General features: G+C 43.7%; 1 protein-coding gene across 5 annotated transcripts in view; it reads right to left on the bottom strand.

Annotated features, from left to right (window-relative positions):
- Positions 1-19,548, bottom strand: part of LOC127002859 (sulfhydryl oxidase 2-like) — a 59,661-nt gene that overhangs the window by 8,370 nt on the left and 31,743 nt on the right. Inside the window, exon 6 of one of the 5 annotated variants that reach the window (XM_050869089.1) lies at positions 15,641-15,703. The exons of 3 other annotated variants lie outside the window; for them this stretch is intronic. In XM_050869089.1, the coding sequence (XP_050725046.1) occupies positions 15,645-15,703 (59 nt within the window). In that variant the 3' untranslated portion in view covers positions 15,641-15,644. Of the gene's footprint in view, positions 1-6,279; positions 6,753-15,640; positions 15,704-19,548 lie in introns of those variants that run through there. One more of the 5 variants, XM_050869088.1, reaches the window with a different exon arrangement.

The raw sequence follows: 19,548 nt of genomic DNA, 5'->3' as shown, positions 1-19,548 counted from the left end.
TGATTAAGTAAGAGAGGAGATAGGAGTTTTTCAGTTGAGATTTTTAGTTAAGGATGGACTGAGGATGTTTAGTGTAGAAGGTGACAGCTGAGTGTTATCGAAGATTAGGGGATAAGTGTTTGAAAGATTGTGTTGAGATGACAGGTGAAGAAATTTAATTTTTGAGGCATTGAAGGACACCAGTTTCTTTTTGCCCCAATCGGAAATGATAGCAAGGTCTGAGGTTAGGCGCTTTGCAGCCTCCAGCCTAGAATCATGTAATTCCTGTTGGGAGGGTCTTCTATCAAAAGATGTTGAGTAATATAGAGTGGAGTTATCAGCATATGAGTGGATACGACAGTTTGTTTTGGAAAGATCATCAATGAACAACAGAAAAAGAGTGTGAGATGGGGCAGAGCCCTATGGCACACCACTGTTGATAGGTTTAAGAAAAGAGCATTGGCCGTCTACCACAGCAGAGACAGATTGGCTGGAAAGGAAGCTGGAGAAAAAAGTACTGAGAAAGGGATAGAAACCATAGGGGGGTAGTTTGGAAAGCAAAGATTTGTGTCAAACTCTGTCAAAAGCTTTCAAGATGTCTAAGGGAACAGCAAAAGTTTCACCGAAATGGTTCAGAGAGGATGACCACGAATCAGTTAGGAAAGCAAGAAGTCACCAGTAGAATGCCCCTTGCAGAAAGGTCAGAAGTAGATAGATGCTTCAGAACTTTCCTGTTAGGAATTGTTTCAAAAAGTTTAGAAAGACAATAAGTTAAATCTATAGGATGGTAGCTGAAGGATTAGTGGTCATCCCTCTTAGACACAGGCTGTATGTAGCAGTACTTCCAGCAGGAAGAAAAGGTAGATGTTGAAAGGCAGAGACAAGAGAGTTTGATCAGGCAGGGTGTCAGCACGGAAGCACAGTTTTTAAGGACAATAGGAGGCACTCCATCAGGTTTATAAGCATTCTGAGGATTGAAGGCATACAAAACATCATTATTAAGAATCTTTATAACAGGCATAGTGGAGTCAGGGGGGGATGAATTGGAGGAATATACCCTGAATCATCCAGAGTGGAGTTTTTAGAGAAAGTTTGAGTGGAGAGTTCAGCTTTCTAGATAGATGAGACAGCTGTGCTGCCATCAGGATTAAGGAGAGGTAGGAAAGATGAAGTAAAATTGTTAGAGATGTTTTTGGCTAGATGCCAGAGGTCCCTGGAAGAATTACAGAAAGCAAGGTGTTGGCATTTTCTATTAATGAAAGAGTTTTTGGTAAGTTGAAGAATAGATTTGGCATGGTTCTAGGCAGAAATGTAAAGATTGTGGTTAGCAGGAGTGCGAAGGCTCTGGTACCTTTTGTGAGCTGCCTCTATCTTTTTTGATAGCACAAGAACAAGCATGATTGAACCAAGGCTTTTTAGCATGAGGAGTAGAGAAAGTATGTGGAGTGTAAGGCTCCTTTCCAGAAACAATCAGCTCAGTGATGCACTGGGTGCACAAAGAGGGGTCTCTGTCCTGGAAGCAGTAATCATTCCAAGGGAAATCAGAAAAGTACATCCTCAGGTCGTTCTGCTGAGTTGAAGCAAAATGCCAGAAGCACCACCTCTTTGGTGGGTCCAGAGGCTGTACAGGAGCGATAACACAGAATGCTGAAATAAGGTTGTGATCGTAGGAGAGCAATTTAATAGAATAAGCTGAGGGATTAGAGGTTAGGAAAAGGTCTAGAATATTGGGTGTATCTCCTAGACGGTTGGGAATATGTGTAGGGTGCAGAACCAACTGCTCAAGATCACTGAGGAGCACAAAGTTGTAGGCTTGTTCTTCAAGCTGGTCAGTTAAAGAATATGAAAACCAAAGCTGGCAGTGGACATTCAAATTTTCTAAGATGGAGATTTCAGTGAAGGGAGAATAAGTCAAGGTGTGCTCCACTTAGGAATTCAAATAGTCAAAGAATTTTACATAGCTGGTAGAGTTAGGTGAGAGGTAAACATAAACAACACAGATGTATTTAGTAATAGAGTGACAAGCAAGTCTTAGCCAGATGGTGGAAAATTCAGAAAAGTCAAGGTCATGGGCACGAGATCAAGCGTTGCATACGTAGACGCAACAACTGATTTTGGATTGAAATTCAGGATAGAGATAGTAGGAGTGAACAGAGTAAAGATCACTGTCAGTAGCCTCTGAGACCTGTGTTTCAGTGAGGAAGAGAAAGTGAGGTTTAGAGGAGAGATGGTATTCCACAGAATAGAAATTAGAGCAAAGACCATAAATGTTGCAGAAGTTGATGAAGAAGAGCTTGAAGAGTTATCAAGACACCCCCCTGGTCTAAGTCCAAAAGAGGAGTCTGATCTGGGGGCATTTATGGTCCCCACCCCCCAGATAGGGACTCCGAGGCTATTCATTTGTGAGCCATCACAAATTTTGATAAATTTTTAGGAAACAGTGTGTGTGTTGCATGTGTGAGTGTGGTGTGGTAAGTAAGAGAATTTGTCTTTACAGAGTATGCTGAACTACTACTCTCTGGTGTTGATGAGACAACAGGAAAATGGATAGTGAGGATACGAGAGGGTATTTGGTAGGCTTGCAGAACCCTCTCGCCTTCTGTATATACCTCACCAGGAGTGGCTTATGCCTGTGTTCACAGGCGTCTTCCTACCTACGCCCTTGCCTCCACCTCACGCACTATGGTTCAACTCGTGTACCTTGAGGTTGTGGGTTATATTTTCAGGTTCTCAGGTAGTAGGCATTTCATATAGTGTGAAGATGTGTAGTGGGTGAGCCTGATGTACTTGGTTAATTAATGAGTCGACACTTCAAATATCTCACCGCAGGTAGCAACTGTTTGTTTACATGGCGCTCCACTGCCTCCCCTCCCACCCCCACTCTACCGCTGTCCTCAGTTCTCATGCGCTCTGCCCCAGCCCAAGCCGGGCTGGGGTATGGCAGGGGGAGGAAGGGTGGGTGGGCTGGGCTAGGCCATCCATGCTTCCCCCCTCAGTTGCCCTTGGAATTCAAGCTGTAAGTACTACTCATGCTTCAGTAGCTACTACTCTATCAGTTTATAGACCTACGATCTGCTACAAGCATACTGCCTGATCTAGCAGATGCTGAGTGAGGGTGGAGTGAGTCTACACATTTATCTCCACTGTTTATAAGTCTCAGCAGCATTTGGTTCACCCATTAGCAGAAAGCAAGACACCAGGCTATGTTAATGCAAACAGCACTCCCTGCAGGTTGGGGGAGAGGGGGAAGCCAGACTGGGTCAGTCGATCAGTTGATTGCAACCAAAATGGCATTCTGCAACAACAGGTCCTTCACAATGTTTCCGCAGCAGCCCTTACAGGCGACCGTTTACTGGTAACAGCACAGTTGAAGGAAGCATTCATAGAAGGTAAGAAGATACAGCAGAGGTGATCCTGGCCCCTCATATAACTATGATGAGACCTTTATCTACAGACACTGCCCCCCTCCCTTCCCCCAACACAACCCCCGCACAATGACTTGGTGGGCGTTTGGCTACTGGTGCTATCTTGGCAAAACTTGGTAGATCCATTCCGTAACATTGCATGGCCATAGTTGGGCGTTATCGTGATACTTTATCGCTGATAACAAAATCGGTTTATCGGTCATCCGCTACTTATTTAAATATATATCAGTATCTTCGTTACTTTTGTAACCAAACTAGCGATAATCGCTACTTTTTTCCGCCTCTAAGAAAAAAAAAGAAAAAAAAAAAAAAACGTTGTCTCCTCCCTACTGCGCATGCGTGGCCCGGGCGCCCGGTGTTGTATGAAAAAACTTTGAGGTATGAAATATCTTCGGTGAAGAGATTTCATACTTAGATCATCAACATCAAAACACTAGGTAATTTTTTTTTATGTTAGACTCAAAAATCAATATATCAAAGAGAAAAATCTTTTAACTTTGCCCCCAAAATGATTATTCACTGTCTCAAATTTGGTATTCCATATTCATTTGTGAGCATGCCATGGTATTGAAGGCACCTGGTGTTGTGATATTTGGTGTCCCATCATCAAAAGCTGTCGCTTTGGTTGCAAACACTGGTCTCTCGTGAACTGCGCATGTTCAGACCGGTAAGTGTAGCCCTGTACAGTCTCACAAAGCTTTTTAACACATTAAGAGTTGCTGGAAGGCTGAATCAGACATACAGTACCACCATCCTCGCTGTTTCGAGAACGACACTCTGTACATATATATACAACTTGTACAGAGTGTCGTTCTAGAAACAGCGAGGATGGTGGTAGTGGTACTGTATGTCTGATTCAGCCTTCCACGGTCCACCAACTCTTAATTACGGTTAAAAAGCTTTGTGAGACTGTACAGGTCTATGCTTGCTGGTCTGAGCATGTGCAGTTCACGAGAGACCAGTGTTTGTCAACAAAAGCGCCAGTTTTGACGGTTGGGAAGCCAAATAACACAACACTGGTTCAGGCATTTCTAGTATTACCGTCCATATGTACATGTCAACATGTGGTTTTCAGGTTTTGTAAGTTTTCTAAAATACAGATAATGAAAATTTGAATTCATCTATGTTTTTCTATCTGAAATATCGATATAGTATCGTTTTCGCTTTTCGGACTTATCGCTAGCTAGTATCGGAATTGTGGATTTATATCGGGTATCGGTTATTGGTTATCGCCTATATTTGTGTCTCCAGTTAACGAATATCGGTTATCACCGATAAGGTTTTCCATTATCAGTTATCGGTTATCGGGAATAAGGTTTTCTGTTATCGTGCCCAGCTATGTGCATGGCTGAGGGGTCACCTGAAGGGTTGGGGTGAAGTGAGCGCATGAGGATATAAGCAGGCTATGGGGAGAGGGTAGGATGAGGGGGAACATGTCTCTATCCACGGCAGAACATTTGAATAATATTTAATTTTTTAATGTACATTTCCACTTATGTCTGATTCAACTTGCGACTGGCCTGTCGGTCATGAACCCCATCATAACTCAGATTTTCTGTACCTGACTTCCAAACTCTGAAGAACCTCTGCTTCAAATCCACATCTCAGATGAGTAGTGTCTGAAGGGCAGATGGGCAAATGGTATCAGATGTGTATGGGTATTGGGCTCATTGGGCAGCTGTACATGGTAAAGCCCCCAAGCAGACAGCTCCTTCTGGCTGGTTTCCAAATGGCACCTGCTGACCCACCAAGAGATGAAACTCCATCCTCTTTGGCGGAGGTTGAGAGAGGCTGTGAGGAAGCTGAAGAATGGAAAGGCAGCTGGGGTCTGTAATATCGGTGTGGAAATAGAGAAAGTTGGGGGTGAAGCTATGATCCATGGGCAGCATGTCATGCTGTCTGCCATGTGGCAGTCTGGTGCCATTTCTCTTAACTGGAAAAGGGGGTTGGTTGTCCCTATCTGGATAGGGAAAGGGGACTGATAGGACTGCAATATTGTGGTATTACACTGCTTAGTGTGCCAGGCAAAGTGGTTGCTCATCTGCTGCTGATGCGAATTCAGTCTCATCTGCTAAAGTTTCAGAGACCTGAGCAATCTGGGTTCACGCCCGGCAAGTCGGCAATTGACTGGATCCTAGCACTTAGTATTCTTTTGGAATGCTGATGCAAGTTTACACAGGGGCTACTTGGAGCCTAAGTCAATCTCATGAGGGAATTTAACTCATTGCATTGTGAGGAACTCTGGGACAATCTACAAGAATTACTGACCTGATGACTGGCCTTTACTTTGGGACTAAGAGTTCTGTTAAGTTTGGGGGAGTCATTTCCAGCTTCTTCATTTTTAATTAAGAAGCATGGCAGGCATGTGTCCCTGCTCCATCACTTTTCAATAACTGCAAGGACTGAATTTTATGCAAAATTGTTGATCAAAGTTATTGTGGTGCATCTGTTGGTGCCTTTAAGGTCACTGACCTTGTTTTTTCTGATGATGCTGTACATCTTCTGGAATCGCTGGAGGTCCTGGTGATGGCTCTCAAAGTGCTGTATGAGAAGGCGAAGTCACTGGAACTGAAGGTCTCCTGGGCCAAATCTAAGGTCCAGTCCTTTGGAGGCTTGATGGATGACAGTTTAATCTGTTCATCCATATGGTGAGGATGTTGAGGTCATTAAGGTTTCACATACCTTGGTAGTGTCGTGCAGAAGATTATGGCAGGTCTTACCAAGAAGTCACTCGACGGATTGCCCTGGCCCAAGGTGTTTTGGTCTTGCTCAACACGAGTATATGGCATCGTCAGTACCTCTGTAGGTGCTTTTTCTTTCTTTCTTTTTTACAACAGAGGAGACAGCTCAAGGGCACAAAAAAAAGGAAACAATAAAGGTGGACAAAGATTCTAATCTTTAAGTCACTCGTGCTCCCTGTCTTAATATATAGTGTCTTAATGTATGGCTTTGAGACATGGACACTGAACAGTGACTTGGAGAGGTGTGTAGATGCCTTTGGTACCAAGTGCCTTTGCAGGATCATGGGGTATTGCTATAATGACTTTGTGTTGAACCAGCGACTACTTGATGAAACTGAACTAAGGCCTGTTATCAGTTTAGTCCATGAACACCCCAGCTATATGGGCATGTGGCATGCTCCCCTGATGTCAATCCTACTCACAGGGTAGTTTCTGAACAAGAAAACCCTGAGTGGAGGAGACAAAGGGGACACCCACGTAACTCATGGCTGGGGCAACTCGATCAATCCTGCTAGAATGGCCTTAGGATTAATAGGGTAGCTGTGTGGGGGCTTGATTGTGGAGACCATCGGTAGTGGAGGCAGCGAATGAGTGAAGCGATGCACCCCTGGGTGCAAAAAATAAATTACTCTTGAATACAAGAAAAATATTGTAAAAGATAAAAATTAAATATATTTGTACCACCAGTGATGCAACAAGTAAAAATAAAGAATGCACAATGTACCACAAATGGCAAAAAAAACAGTAAGCGAATTCAGTTGGCAGTCTTTAAGTCAAAATTATGGATGACAGCACTGTAAAATATCAATTAACACCTTCAACGCGAGGACGCGTATACTGTGTCCTTGCGTGCCCCGTACCATATCCTAGGACGCGCATACTGTGTATTGGCTCGCTTTAGCCAATACAGTCGTCCCTCAAATAGTACGGGGGTTAGGGACCCAGGATCCCCGTACTATTCGAAAATCCGTATAAAATCAGTGCCCCCCTTAGAAACACTCCTGGACTGTGTTTGAGAGAGGTAATTAGGACTCTCGGAACATCCCGAGTGCTCTCAAATGCGTGACACGGCAGCACGAGTTGCCAACTCGGCACGTCTGCTGGCTCCCGGCTGATGACGTCATCAGCAAATATGGCGGCCCAAACAAACACATATGAGTGTTTCCATTGCATTTCGCCTCTCTGTGCCACCATATCCACTACAGCTTCCTTTTCAACTTCTGTTGTAAGGAGTTCGGCAGCCAGGACAGCTTGTAATGCATGTTAAACGTCGCCAGGAAGATCAGCGTACGCCATTTTGCTGCGAGTGAGACGGCCTTTATCTCCACTCCTGCAGCACTCTTGGAGCACTGGCAGTTACTGCGACAAGAATTTCTTTTACACTATGATTTTCAGGGTGTTGGCCCTGAGGGAGTAAGCTGTTTCAAAGGCTGTAGTTGGGACCGAAAGGGACAACTACCTCCCGAACCAAGACCAAGACCAAGGGAGAAATCCCAGGCCACCTGTGACATCAAGACCAAGATCAAGATCATAGATACAGCGAACACTGCTCTCATTCACGTGGTATGCTCTCCCTACAGCAACGTAACCCATCCCAAAACGTAACTTCTAAATCTGAATTCTTCTGCAAGGTGAACACCTATCTCGAACACTTTGGGGCTGCTTGCAGCAGGTGTTTTGGTAGAACAGTGTTGCCACTCATGCCAGGGCTACCTGGTGCGACGAGCGGTAAATTTAAAAATCCTAAAAAAAATATTCCATGACAATCCGTATAAAACCGAAACCGTACAATTGGAAACCGTACTATTTGAGGGACGACTGTATATGAGTTATTTTATCTCTATATATATGCTTACATCTCAAAATTATCAATTAATTTATGTTTCTTTGTGTGCTCCATTTAATTCTGCATGTTTTCATATATAATACATGATGATTATGTTGAGTTTATGGCTGAAAACTTGTTATATTCAATAGCGACATTTGAAATTTGGCGTGCGCGGCGATCCCGGATACAGGTAACTTTCAATCAGGGGGGATTGGCAAGGGAGCTTTGCGGGGCCCCCAGGGAGAGAGGGTGGAGAGTGAGATTGAAGCACATCTTAAATATTAATATAAAAAGTAAATAAATTAAAAAAAAAAAATCTAAAAGTTCTCTACGTATTGGGATTGGTCATGTTGTGGGTTGTCCATCGACCCCTACCTCCTAGGTACCCCAAAAAAAAAAAAAAAAAAAAAAAAAAAAAAAAACTTTCAGGGCCCCTAAAAAAAGGGGCCCTGGGCACTGGCCCCTTGTGCCCCCCCCTAAATCCGGGCCTGCTTTCAATTTATGTGAGTATTTTGTCCTTGAAGAGGTCGCGCAAATCAAAAACAATGTAAATCAAACAAGAGGTAGGTTTCAATCAAAAAATAAATATTCACTTCATTCAGTGGAGAGAGAGAGAGAGAGAGAGAGAGAGAGAGAGAGAGAGAGAGAGAGAGAGAGAGAGAGAGAGAGAGAGAATATCCATATCACCGAGATATCCACTCAGGCACTCAGTCTCAGCCTAACTCGTGTGAGGAAGAAATGAGGGACACCATTAGCGAGTGGATAGTAATGGTACCGGTACCGAGCGGTCTGGTACCAGTACCGTACCGTATAGCTGATACCGTTGGTATCGATATTGGTACCGGTAACTGCCCACCCCTATTTTTGAGTAGCTTGGCAGCGTGGGTACTGTATTGTTGTTCAAGTGGCGCTCGGGAAGAACTGAGCTCAGCTGTGTGGCTGCGGCACCTTGTGAGTCCAGTTGCGTGAGACATCTGGTGGCCACTCCATAAAATATCGCGTACAAGTGAAAAAACGTGTGAATTAAACATTTATTTGGATTTTAGACCCGCGTTATTTAAAAAAAACGCGTAAACCAAACTCGCGTAAATTGAGAGTTACCTGTACAGCGCAAGGCGCTATTTTGGCCTGCCCGTAGTGAAGGGGTTAAGAAGTTTTTGAGTTTTAAGCAACTGCTGGAAAAAGTCGCAAAAAATTACACCTAAGTCGACAATGTTCTACTGGAAACCCAAACTTGGTATGGCAGAAAATGCAGCCTTTAGTTAGCAATGCACTGTCTATAGGACCCAAAGCCTCCTTTCAGATGCATCAATTTTAGGCACCTGCCATGAGCAGCACAATGAGGTACATTCCATTGAGTGCAGTGCTGTGGACACAAATTTGCTGTGAATGACATGACATTATCTAAAGTTGTCTCCCAATGGTCAGTTGGCTCTGGTTGGTTTATACTAAGTGTATATGTATACAGTCATGCATTACTTAACATACACTGTGTAATCCGTACGCCACACCCTGTGGTTATGGGGTACGTGCGGGGTGATGGAAGAAATGGCTGATGCTGCATCACTGCCACTCATGCTGCTTATCCTACCTGTTGGCCTAATGCTTCTAATTGTGTTCTGATTTTCATTACCTATTTGAAATTTTCATTACCAGATTTTTATATGAAATAATACGTCACCCATAGTACTATGATACATTTAACCCCTAAAGGGCGGGTGACGGGTTTTTCCAGCTGCCATGTACAGTACCCTCTCGAGTTTTGCGCTATCCAAGTTTCGTGATCCTTGAGTTTAGCGCTTAGTCCTAAATTCTTACCATCACGAGTTTCGCGTTGCTTTGACATGTACGGGTCACGTCAACCTACCGTCGGCGTCATGCGTGCTGCCTTAAAAGGTGGTGTCCAACCATTGGGGCTATGGGCAACCGCAGTTGCCCGTATGCCCAACCAGGAGCGGGTTGTTGGTTGTCCTTATGAATGGAAAATGGTTGTGAGTACGAGCGTGGGTATGTGGGTACTGAATGGCTGTATGTAAACAAACAGACGACAGCAGTGGCTGAGGAGTGAGGAGCAGTGGAAGATGGCCCACCAAGAGATTCATAAAGCGGACTGGCAGAGCTGCTTTGCTTACTACTTGATTAACAAGATAAGAGAACACCCCGTGCTGGGGAACCACAGTCCAAAAATCTTTTTCTCAAGTCTATGAAAATTGTAGATCTCCTGGTGTTGTTTTCCTTTTCTCCTTCTTCTTCTTTCGACCTGTAATGCATGGCAGCGATGGTGAAAAGTAACAGTGGAATATAGCAAAAGGGCATACAAAAGCAAAATCTGGGAAAGAAAAGAACAGAAAAACACCTAAGTTCAGGGTGAAGTGTATAAGTGCGCACTGTTAAGTATAAGGGCCGCTTTCACAGTCACTTTGTTTTGATCGTTACCAATGGTGGCGATCGCCGCTTAGTATTTCACGTGAAACTGGCCTGTGGGGTAGTGGCGGCTGAAGAGGAAGCGAGAGGTGTTGGGAGTGTGTGGCAAGGTGCGGGGCTAGGCTAACCCCGCAGCCGCCACTACCCCATCAGCCAGTTTCACGTGGAAATACTAGAGCGGCGATCGCCGCCATTGGTAACAATCAAAACAAACAAAATGACTGTGAAAGCGGCCCTAAGTGCATGTTGTGAAGTATAAAAGCGTGGAGAAGGAGGACCTAAGAAGCGATACAAAGCATTACAGGTCAAAAGAAGAAGAAGAAGGTCCACTATACACTGGCCGGTGTTGCGAGAAATATCTCCCCGCTGAAACTAGTCATTCTGTTGTCCACCACGCATGCGTGCTGTGGGAATACACAGCATTAAAAGTATTAATTTGCCTGGTTTTGTTCTAGTCTGTCCGCTTGTGATCTTTGTGAGCAGTGAGGGAAATATGGAAACAGCAAGCAAGTTGAACCTCTCTGAGAGCTATTTTGCGGTGGCGGTAGCGGTTTACCTTCAATAGGCATTGAAAAGTCAATCATGATATTAGTGATTTAACAGAAAGAGTTAGCAGATTATTTCATAACACACAGAAAACCACCAGAAAAATATAGGTTTGTCCAACTGTCCCACGGCCGGTGACAGCGAGCGACCACCCTTACTTTAGCAGACGACACCACGTGGATCACAAGCGTGTATTTAGAACTGCCAGCCAATTGTAAGGCATCTTTATTCTTTCATCCCTTTTGCTGGTGAACTCTGGAACAGCCTTCCTTTGTCTGCATTTCCTCCTGTCTACGACTTTAACTCTTTGATGAGGGGAGTATCATAACACCCACCATTTGAAACTGACCCTCTCGTTTGGCCACTCAATATTATCTAATTTTACAAGAGCAGCACTTGGTGGGATTTATTTTTGCCCTTAAGCTGCTGCCATTACTGTAAAAAAGAAATCAATACATAAATAAATAAATAATAATAAATAAATGAATAAAAAGTGCAATTGTTATTGGTGCACTTAGGCTGATTATGACTGATTACAAGAGGTGTAATGTGGTATATGCAGTGGTGGGCACGGTTCCGCTGATCACTAATTAGCGAAGCTAACTTTTTCGTTAGCTGATTAGCATTTTTGCTAACTTTGGAAACAGTTAGCAGACCAATTAGCTTCCGCTAAACATAGTTCCTCCTCCGTTAACTTAAGTCCATTAAAAGTTCATACAGGTTTGTTCTTGTCCATTGTGGGCAGACACAGCACCAGTTGAGCCACATGGTCCAATAATTCCAGGGCTTCCACTTTTGGGTAAATTACACCCTAAAGTAAGGTAATTGGAAACTTTTTTGGTATTTTAGGGTAATGCATCTTCCATTTCCGACTCTTTGAACTCGGGATTTAATAACAAGAATTCAATATTTTCCACCCGACAAGAAATGAACATTGTTATTTACTTATTCACTTAACACTTTCCCCGCGATGTGTACCACTGGTGGTACATCATGCATTTTCCACTGTTGCGTGTTGCGTCACCCATGGTTCATTTGTTTGCAAACACACACAAAAAAAATCTAAGTATTTTTAAACCTTTTTTCTTTTGTTTTATTATATATCATTCGATTCATGTTAACATAGGATGGAATGAAATTATGACCAACAAAACATTTAGTGTTATTCAGTTTAAGCACAGAATTTTTTTTTTCAAAATTACATTTATCCTATGTGAAAACTTTCCAGTATTCAGCTAAATTTGGCCTCTTAATTATGTTTTTTTTTCTTTTTTCGAAACCCTTTTTGTAGGATAAAGAAAAATAAATAAGTTCTGTACCACCAAAGACCACACCAAGCCAGACAGTTAGTCGGTCGGTTGGTCAGTCAGTCTGTCAGTCAGTCAGTTAACTATTCAGTCAATTGGTTAGTCAATGGTTCAGTCAGGAAATAAGTCAGAATCTTTTCTTTTCGCTTATTTAAGTAGACTTTCTGATACTCATTCAGTCATCCGGTCAGTAAGTCATTCAGTGAGTTTGAGAATAACCTAAAAATTTAGTTATCTTATTGTTCAGCTATATATACCTTTAGTGAGTCAATCATTCAGTCAGTCAATCAGTTTTTCAGTCAGTCAGCCAGTCTGTCAGCTAGTCAGTCACTCAAATATAAAGTTAAAATGTTAGTCACTCAGAGCTTTTTCTTCAGTTAGTCAGTCATTAGTTAGTAAGCGTCAGCCTACATCTAGAATTCAGTCTAAAATTTATTGAGTCAGTTCACTGGGAAATCAGTCAGTCATTTATTTAGTCAGTCAGTCAATCAGTTAGTAAATAAGCGAGTCAGTCAGTCAGTCAGAAAGTTAACTATTTATTCAGGCAGTAGCAAGACAGTAAGTTAATCACTCAAGTCATTAGTCATTAAGAAATCAGTCAGTCAGTCAGTAAATCAGTCAGTACGGCAGAAAAAAAAGGGAAAAGAGAAATGTAAAAGAGAGATAGATGAAGAAAGATTAGCATGATGGCAAAAGAAAGGGAGATGTAGAGGGAGGAATCAGCTAATTGTAGGAGTGAAGATGGTGAATAATGCGAAGCGATGGTGTGGGGTGGTAATGTGAGGCCAGATGGCCACCTGAGGCATCAAGGCAAAGGGAGAGATAGAGACTGCTGACTCGGGGGCTCCGAGGTCCTCCTCTGGCTGCATTGGCTGGGTTGAAGGGCAGAGGAGAGCTTGCAGTGGAGAGGTGAAGAACTATATCCTTGCAGGAACAGTGTGGTTTATGGTTGAACAACAAAGAACTTACAAGTGATCAATAGACCCTGACATGTGAGTTGAATAGTGCAGTTTAGCCAGTTATAATTGTGTCTTTCTGAATGATATATCTTACCATTGTCATATTCTGACGTATGAGCTGAATGATTCAACAATGATTTTTTTACTCTTTGATGTGATGTAGTGACTGAGTTTTGTATTCTTGATTCTGTGATTTTGATGGTGGGTTCATGGTAACAGGATTAGACCAAATATATTAGCAAGTCAACAATACGGGTCTTATTCCTACCTTACTGTTACTGCCCCCAATGGGACGTAAAATCCTTCCTCATGTTTATCAACTGAAATGGGTGATGAAGAGTTGGGTGGGCTCTGCGCTGATTGCCCAGGTCAGAATTCTACCCCAGGCCTAAGGATTCATGGCTGGGTGTGCTAACCAATTGACGATGAATGTGCTAGAGCCTAGTTCCACAAGTCAGCAAGGCCTCTGCCCCAATTGTTCCGACTTAACCCTTTCATCACTAAATGCTCGCAGTGAGCGTTAGGCGTATTTGCTGGTGGTGCTCAACGCTCGCTGTGAGCTCCAGCCGCACTCAAATCTCCCACGTATGAGTGTTCCAACACTATTTTTCACAACACAAGATTGACAATTGAGTGGATTCTTCACTAAATTTGGTAGAAAATCATTTCAGCCCAGCACGGCAAATCTACGGACGAGTAACTGGTGGATGTTCTTGTCCAATAAAGCGGCATTTTTGCATAGCTTCACCTATCACCTGACTGATTCTTTGACCAAATAATTGTAAATATTGCTGTTGGCAATACAACCTTGCCAGAATCCCAAGGAAAGATGTCCCCAGTTCCCTCAATATGGCTGATCATCCCGCACACACTGACGTAAGTGTTCACATTCATCACTCCCTGAACGTGCATGTACATGCGCAGGAGAGGCATACATAACGGACTCCTGTAGATCTGGGCCTTCTCTTTCCAATGGTGTTTTTGGTTTTTAGTTGTGATGAATAGTTTTTGAGATACAGAGGTTAAAAGAGACCCCCCATTGGGCTGCCTGACTGTGCCTGAGGGGATAGTCGAGTCCCGTCCCATGCACAAAGAAAGGGTTAAGAGGTTTTACTGTGCTTATTTATCTATCCATCAATCTCTCTCAACCTATTTACATGTCTACACTTGTGTCAGGATCCCACTTTCCTGAAATTTAAAATTCTAATGACACCCTCCTCCCCCACCTCTCCTGAGAGACGGACATGACCTCACCCCGCTGCGATCGTCACAGCCTCGCTTACCCACGTGACCTGCCTTGTCAACCCTGTGTTTTCATCGTGCTCTTGGGTTTGCGTTTGCTTTCACGTGTGTTTGTGTGTTCTTGCTTGTGAACCTTGTGTGTTGCCTGTGACTTCCTGATGTGTATTTCATCTGTGTTCGTTTGTGGTTTCCGTGAATGTGTCTGCCTGTGGTTGACTCTGTGATTTGTGTTTCCGGTGTTTTTGCATGTGATTTGGCTGTTTCCGAGTGTTCTACGTGGGTTTCAGTGTGTTTTGAGTGTGTTGTGTTTCCGGTGTTTTTGCGTGTGATTTGGCTGTTTCCGAGTGTTCTACGTGGGTTTCCGAGTGTTTCAAGTGTGTTGTGTTTCCGGTGTTTTTGCGTGTGATTTGGCTGTTTCCGAGTGTTTCAAGTGTGTTGTGTTTCCGGTGTTTTTGCGTGTGATTTGGCTGTTTCCGAGTGTTCTACGTGGGTATCAGAGTGTTTTGAGTGTGTTTTTGCGAGTGACTTGGGGGTGTTGAATCGTGCTTATGCTTGAGTTTCTGACTGTTTCTCGTGTGTTGTTGTGATCCCGAGTGTTTTCATATGTGATTTGGGTGTGTCGGGTTCCGTGAGTTTCTCGTGTGTTTCTTGAGTGTTTTTTGGGGTTGTGCTGGCCGACACCTCACCCTTTGAATTCCCAAGGATTCAATTTGCTCCTCCTCACTACACCCTCTTTAAATCCCCTAGAGGATTAACCCTTCCTACCCCCTTTTCCCTCACCTCACCTAAGCCCCCCCCCACCCTCGCTCACCTCACCTCCTCTCTGCTCCTCCTCACTACAAATCCCCTAAAGGATTAGCCCTTCCTACCCCTCCCTCACCTCCACATATTTCTAAGCCATCCCCCCCTCCCCCCCTCGCTCACCTCACCTCTTTCCTAACCCTCCTTGATCTCACACACCTCACTCACCCCCTCTCTTTCCCCCTCTTCACTCACCTCACATCCCTTCCTACTCCTCCTCTCTCTCACTTTACCTCCTTTCCTAAACCCCTCTCACTCACCTCACCTCCTTTCCTAATCCCCTTCACTCTGTGTTTTTATTTCTTTCATTTCAGGCAATCATTAATCACTTTCAGCTAAGATGGCGCCTAAGATGTGCAGTACTTGTAACAGTAGCTTCCCAGCTCACTTTTTTACAGGGCGTTCTGTTGTCTGTCGACTGTGTCTCTCCAGGCAGCATCTCGATACAAGACTGCAGGAGCAAGAAGAGAAGATGGAAGCAGGTCAGAATAAAATAATAGAGCTTTCTCTCACCAGGCAGCATCTCGAGACAAGACTGCAGGAGCAAGAAGAGAAGATGGAAGCAGGTCAGAATAAAATAATAGAGCTTTCTCGCACTGTTGCCTCCTTACAGGAATTCATCCAGGTTAACGTTGCTGTGATGCCAAATCCTTCTCCCACCGCCCCCTTGCCCTCAGCGGTACCATCGACACCAGCGGACAACACCACGCAGCTGGAGGGTGGTAGTGGCACCGCCCATGATGGCTTCACCGTCGTGAATGGAGGAGCCAAACCAGCCAGACAGGCAATTTATCCTGTTCATTGCTTCAACAGGTTTGCCATTCTGGAGGAGGAGGACGAGCAGGAGAGCACCTTCCTGGTGGGTGACTCCATGATTCGCCAGCAGGTCGTTGAGTTCTGCGGCAGAGTTCCTCTTCAAAGACGGAACTATTGCTATCCTGGTGCTGGGATCGACGATGTAACTGCTGCTCTTGAGATCTCCCCCCAGGTTACTAATGATTCACTGTTTGTTATTCACACAGGTACGAACGACGTCACCACGACCTGGTCTGAGGAACTTCTGGACAAGTACCGTAGGCTCATCCAGCAGTATAAGTCTAAATCCCCTAACATTTTGATTTCAGGAGTTCTACCACGGACGTCGGTGGAAAGTGACTTCTTCAGTAAGGCCTTCAGCCTAAACAACCGCTTACAGACTCTTTGCAGAGAGCTTGACGTGGAGTTCTTCAACGCCTGGGACAATTTCTACGGACAAAGTGAGCTCTTCCACAGGGATGGAATACACCTGTCACCCATTGGGGCAGCCACATTCGGAAGGCTCCTCAACGACACAGTACGTGACACCAGATCAAAAAAAGACCCACAGCCACGTCCCTCCACCCCGCCTGTGTAAATAGACGCCGTGCATCACAACAAACCTGTAACCGTGATCCCACAAGTACCACCACCTCTATTACCAAGCCTCTAGATAACTTAAAAATACTTAGTTTCAATGCGCGTAGCCTAAGAAACAAATTTGATGAACTGAGATGTCTTGCTCTAACAGAAAATTTTGATGTAATTGCTATAACCGAAACATTTATCGACACCACAAATATTGATTTAAGTTCTGAATACAACATAGATGGCTACAGACTCTTCAACAAAGATCGTGTAAACCGTAGAGGCGGTGGCATCGCCCTTTTTGTCAAAAGCTATTTGCAACCCACCGACAAAACACCAAGAGACAGTAACGTTGAACATTTGTGCGTGCGAGTAAACACTGCAAAAGTCAATTTAAATATGTCACCTACAGACCTCCTGGGCAATCACTCGATGACGACCTTGAAATGTACAGTGTTTTAAGGCAGTCACTTAATAACAATGACTCACTGATATTAGGAGACTTTAACCTCTCCCATATCGACTGGGCAACACTGTCAGGTACAGAAGGCGAGTCACATAGAATGATCGAATTTCTAGAAAGAAAATTATCTATGCCAAATGGTTTCTGAACCAACTCGACAAAATAATATACTCAACCTTGTTATAACGACCCAAGATAACCTAGTCAGTAATGTCACGGAAGGAGAACACCTCGGTTCTTGCGATCATAAATTAGTGCGCGTTGACATTAGAGCTCAAACATCAGTAACTGAAAATAAAGTAAAGGTGCCCAATTTCAAAAGAGCTAACTTCGTAGAAATCCGACAAAAACTAACAGAAATACAACTATCAGATGACCGCAATGTAGAGGAAGCCTGGCTAAGCTTTACAAATCACTTACTCACTCAGCAGAACACATTCGTCCCCTTGTGTGAGAAGCGAATTAACACTAATAAAAGCCCACCTTGGTTTAATAGCGAAATTAAACACTCAGTCAAGGAGAGAAAATTGTTTAACAGGTTAAAGAAAGAACAAAGCACGCCCGAAAACTTTAGACTTTATAACGATGCCAGGCGACGAGTAAAAAGATTAGTATGTCAGGCAAAGCGTAGATATGAAGAAAATATTGCAGCCAACTGTAAAAATAATCTGAAATCTTTCTTCAGTTACATAAACAACACAAAGGCGATCAGAAGTGGAATTGGACCTTTAACCCTTTAAGTGCTATGGCCGGGCATGGACAGAATCCCGTACTGCAGGAGCCGGGGAGAAGTGAAGACAAAATTCACACGTTAGCATCTCAGAAGTAGCGGTGTGATTTGGGAGGGAGGAAGTAATGAATGAAGAGGGGGAAAACGCAGGTGTTCTCCGTTGGGGGAGGATTAGCAGAGATAATTATCTTCCTCTTTCTCTATTCCTTCCTTTCTTACTCTCTTCCTGTCTTCCTCTCTTTCTTTCTTTCTTTCTTCTTTCCTTTCTTACTTGCTTCTCTTTCTCCTTTCTTTCTCTTTCATTCTTCCTCTCTCTTTCTCCTTCATTCTTGTTTCTTTCTTTCTCCTTCTCTTTTCTTCCTCTTTCTTTTTTCTTTCTCTATCTTTCTTTCTCTTTACTTTCTTTGTTTCTCTTTCTTTCTCTTTCTCCTTTTTCTCTTTCTTTTTCACCCTTTCATTCTTCTTTTTATTTTTCAACCTTTTCTCTCTTTCATTTTTACTTTTTCTTCCTCTCTTTCTTTCCCTTTTTTCTTCTCTATTTCTCCTTTATTTACTTATTTCTCTTTCATTTTTTTTCTTCTATATTTCTTTCTCTCTTTATTTTGCTTGTTTTCTTTCTTTCTCCCATTCTTGTTCTCTCATTCTTTTTTTCTTTCTCCTTCCTTCTCTCTTTGTTTGCTTTTTCTCTCTTTATTTCATTCTTGATTTCTCTTTTTCTCTCTTCCCTTTCTTTCTCTTTCATTCTTCTTCTCTCTTTCTTTATTTCCTTATTTCTTTCTTGCTTTGTCTTTTTCACTTTCTTTATTTTTTCTTTCTTCCTTCCATTCTTCTTCATATACGCAGGATATTTTGAGGAGGAAGGGAGGAGAGGAGGATGGGGATAGATGGGGAAGGAGAAGAAGGAGGAGGACTGGAGGAAGAGGAGGAGGGGAGATCATTAGGGAAAGGATTGCTCTCTCTCTCTCTCTCTCTCTCTCTCTCTCTCTCTCTCTCTCTCTCTCTCTCTCTCTCTCTCTCTCTCTGTCTGTCTCTGTGTCTGTCTCTCTCTGTCTCTGTCTCTCCCTCAGTCTCTGTCTGTCTCTCAGTCTCTGTCTATCTCTGCCTCTCTGTCTCTGTCTGTCTCTCAGTCTCTGTCTCTCTCTACCTCTCTCTGTCTCTGTCTCTGTCTGTCTCTCAGTCTTTGTCTCCCTCTGCCTCTCTCTGTCTCTGTCTCTCTCTCTCTCTCTCTCTCTCTCTCTCTCTCTCTCTCTCTCTCTCTCTCTCTCTCTCTCTCTCTGTGGTGGTGGTGGTCGTGGTGTGTGTGTGTGTGTGTGTGTGTGTGTGTGTGTGTGTCCCCTTAGCCCCCCCCCCCCCTGTGTCCCCTTAGGTCCCTCCCCTGGGTTGTGGATGGGTAGGTAGGTAGTGGGTGCTAATCTGATAATTGGCGGTCGAGTGTGACCACGCCCCATTGTGACCAACAAGGTGCCAACTAGCTGCCCAAATATAAAAATGTCCCCGGACGCTCATAGCAGAGAACCTGGGAAGCGTCCACAGACGCTCATAGCACTGAAAGGGTTAACAAACAGCGACGGTGCACTAGTGACTGACAGCCAACACATTGCAAACCTCTTAAACAGTTACTTTTCCTCGGTGTTTAATACTAACAGTCTTCCTCTCGCTACCACCAACACCAGTACTAATGTAAATCTCGAGCATGCATTGCCTAATTTTGAAATAACAA

The sequence above is a fragment of the Eriocheir sinensis genome, chromosome 24, assembly GCF_024679095.1.
Source record: "Eriocheir sinensis breed Jianghai 21 chromosome 24, ASM2467909v1, whole genome shotgun sequence".
NCBI classification, from domain to species: domain Eukaryota; kingdom Metazoa; phylum Arthropoda; class Malacostraca; order Decapoda; family Varunidae; genus Eriocheir; species Eriocheir sinensis.
This window is presented reverse-complemented; position numbering and strand designations above follow the sequence as displayed.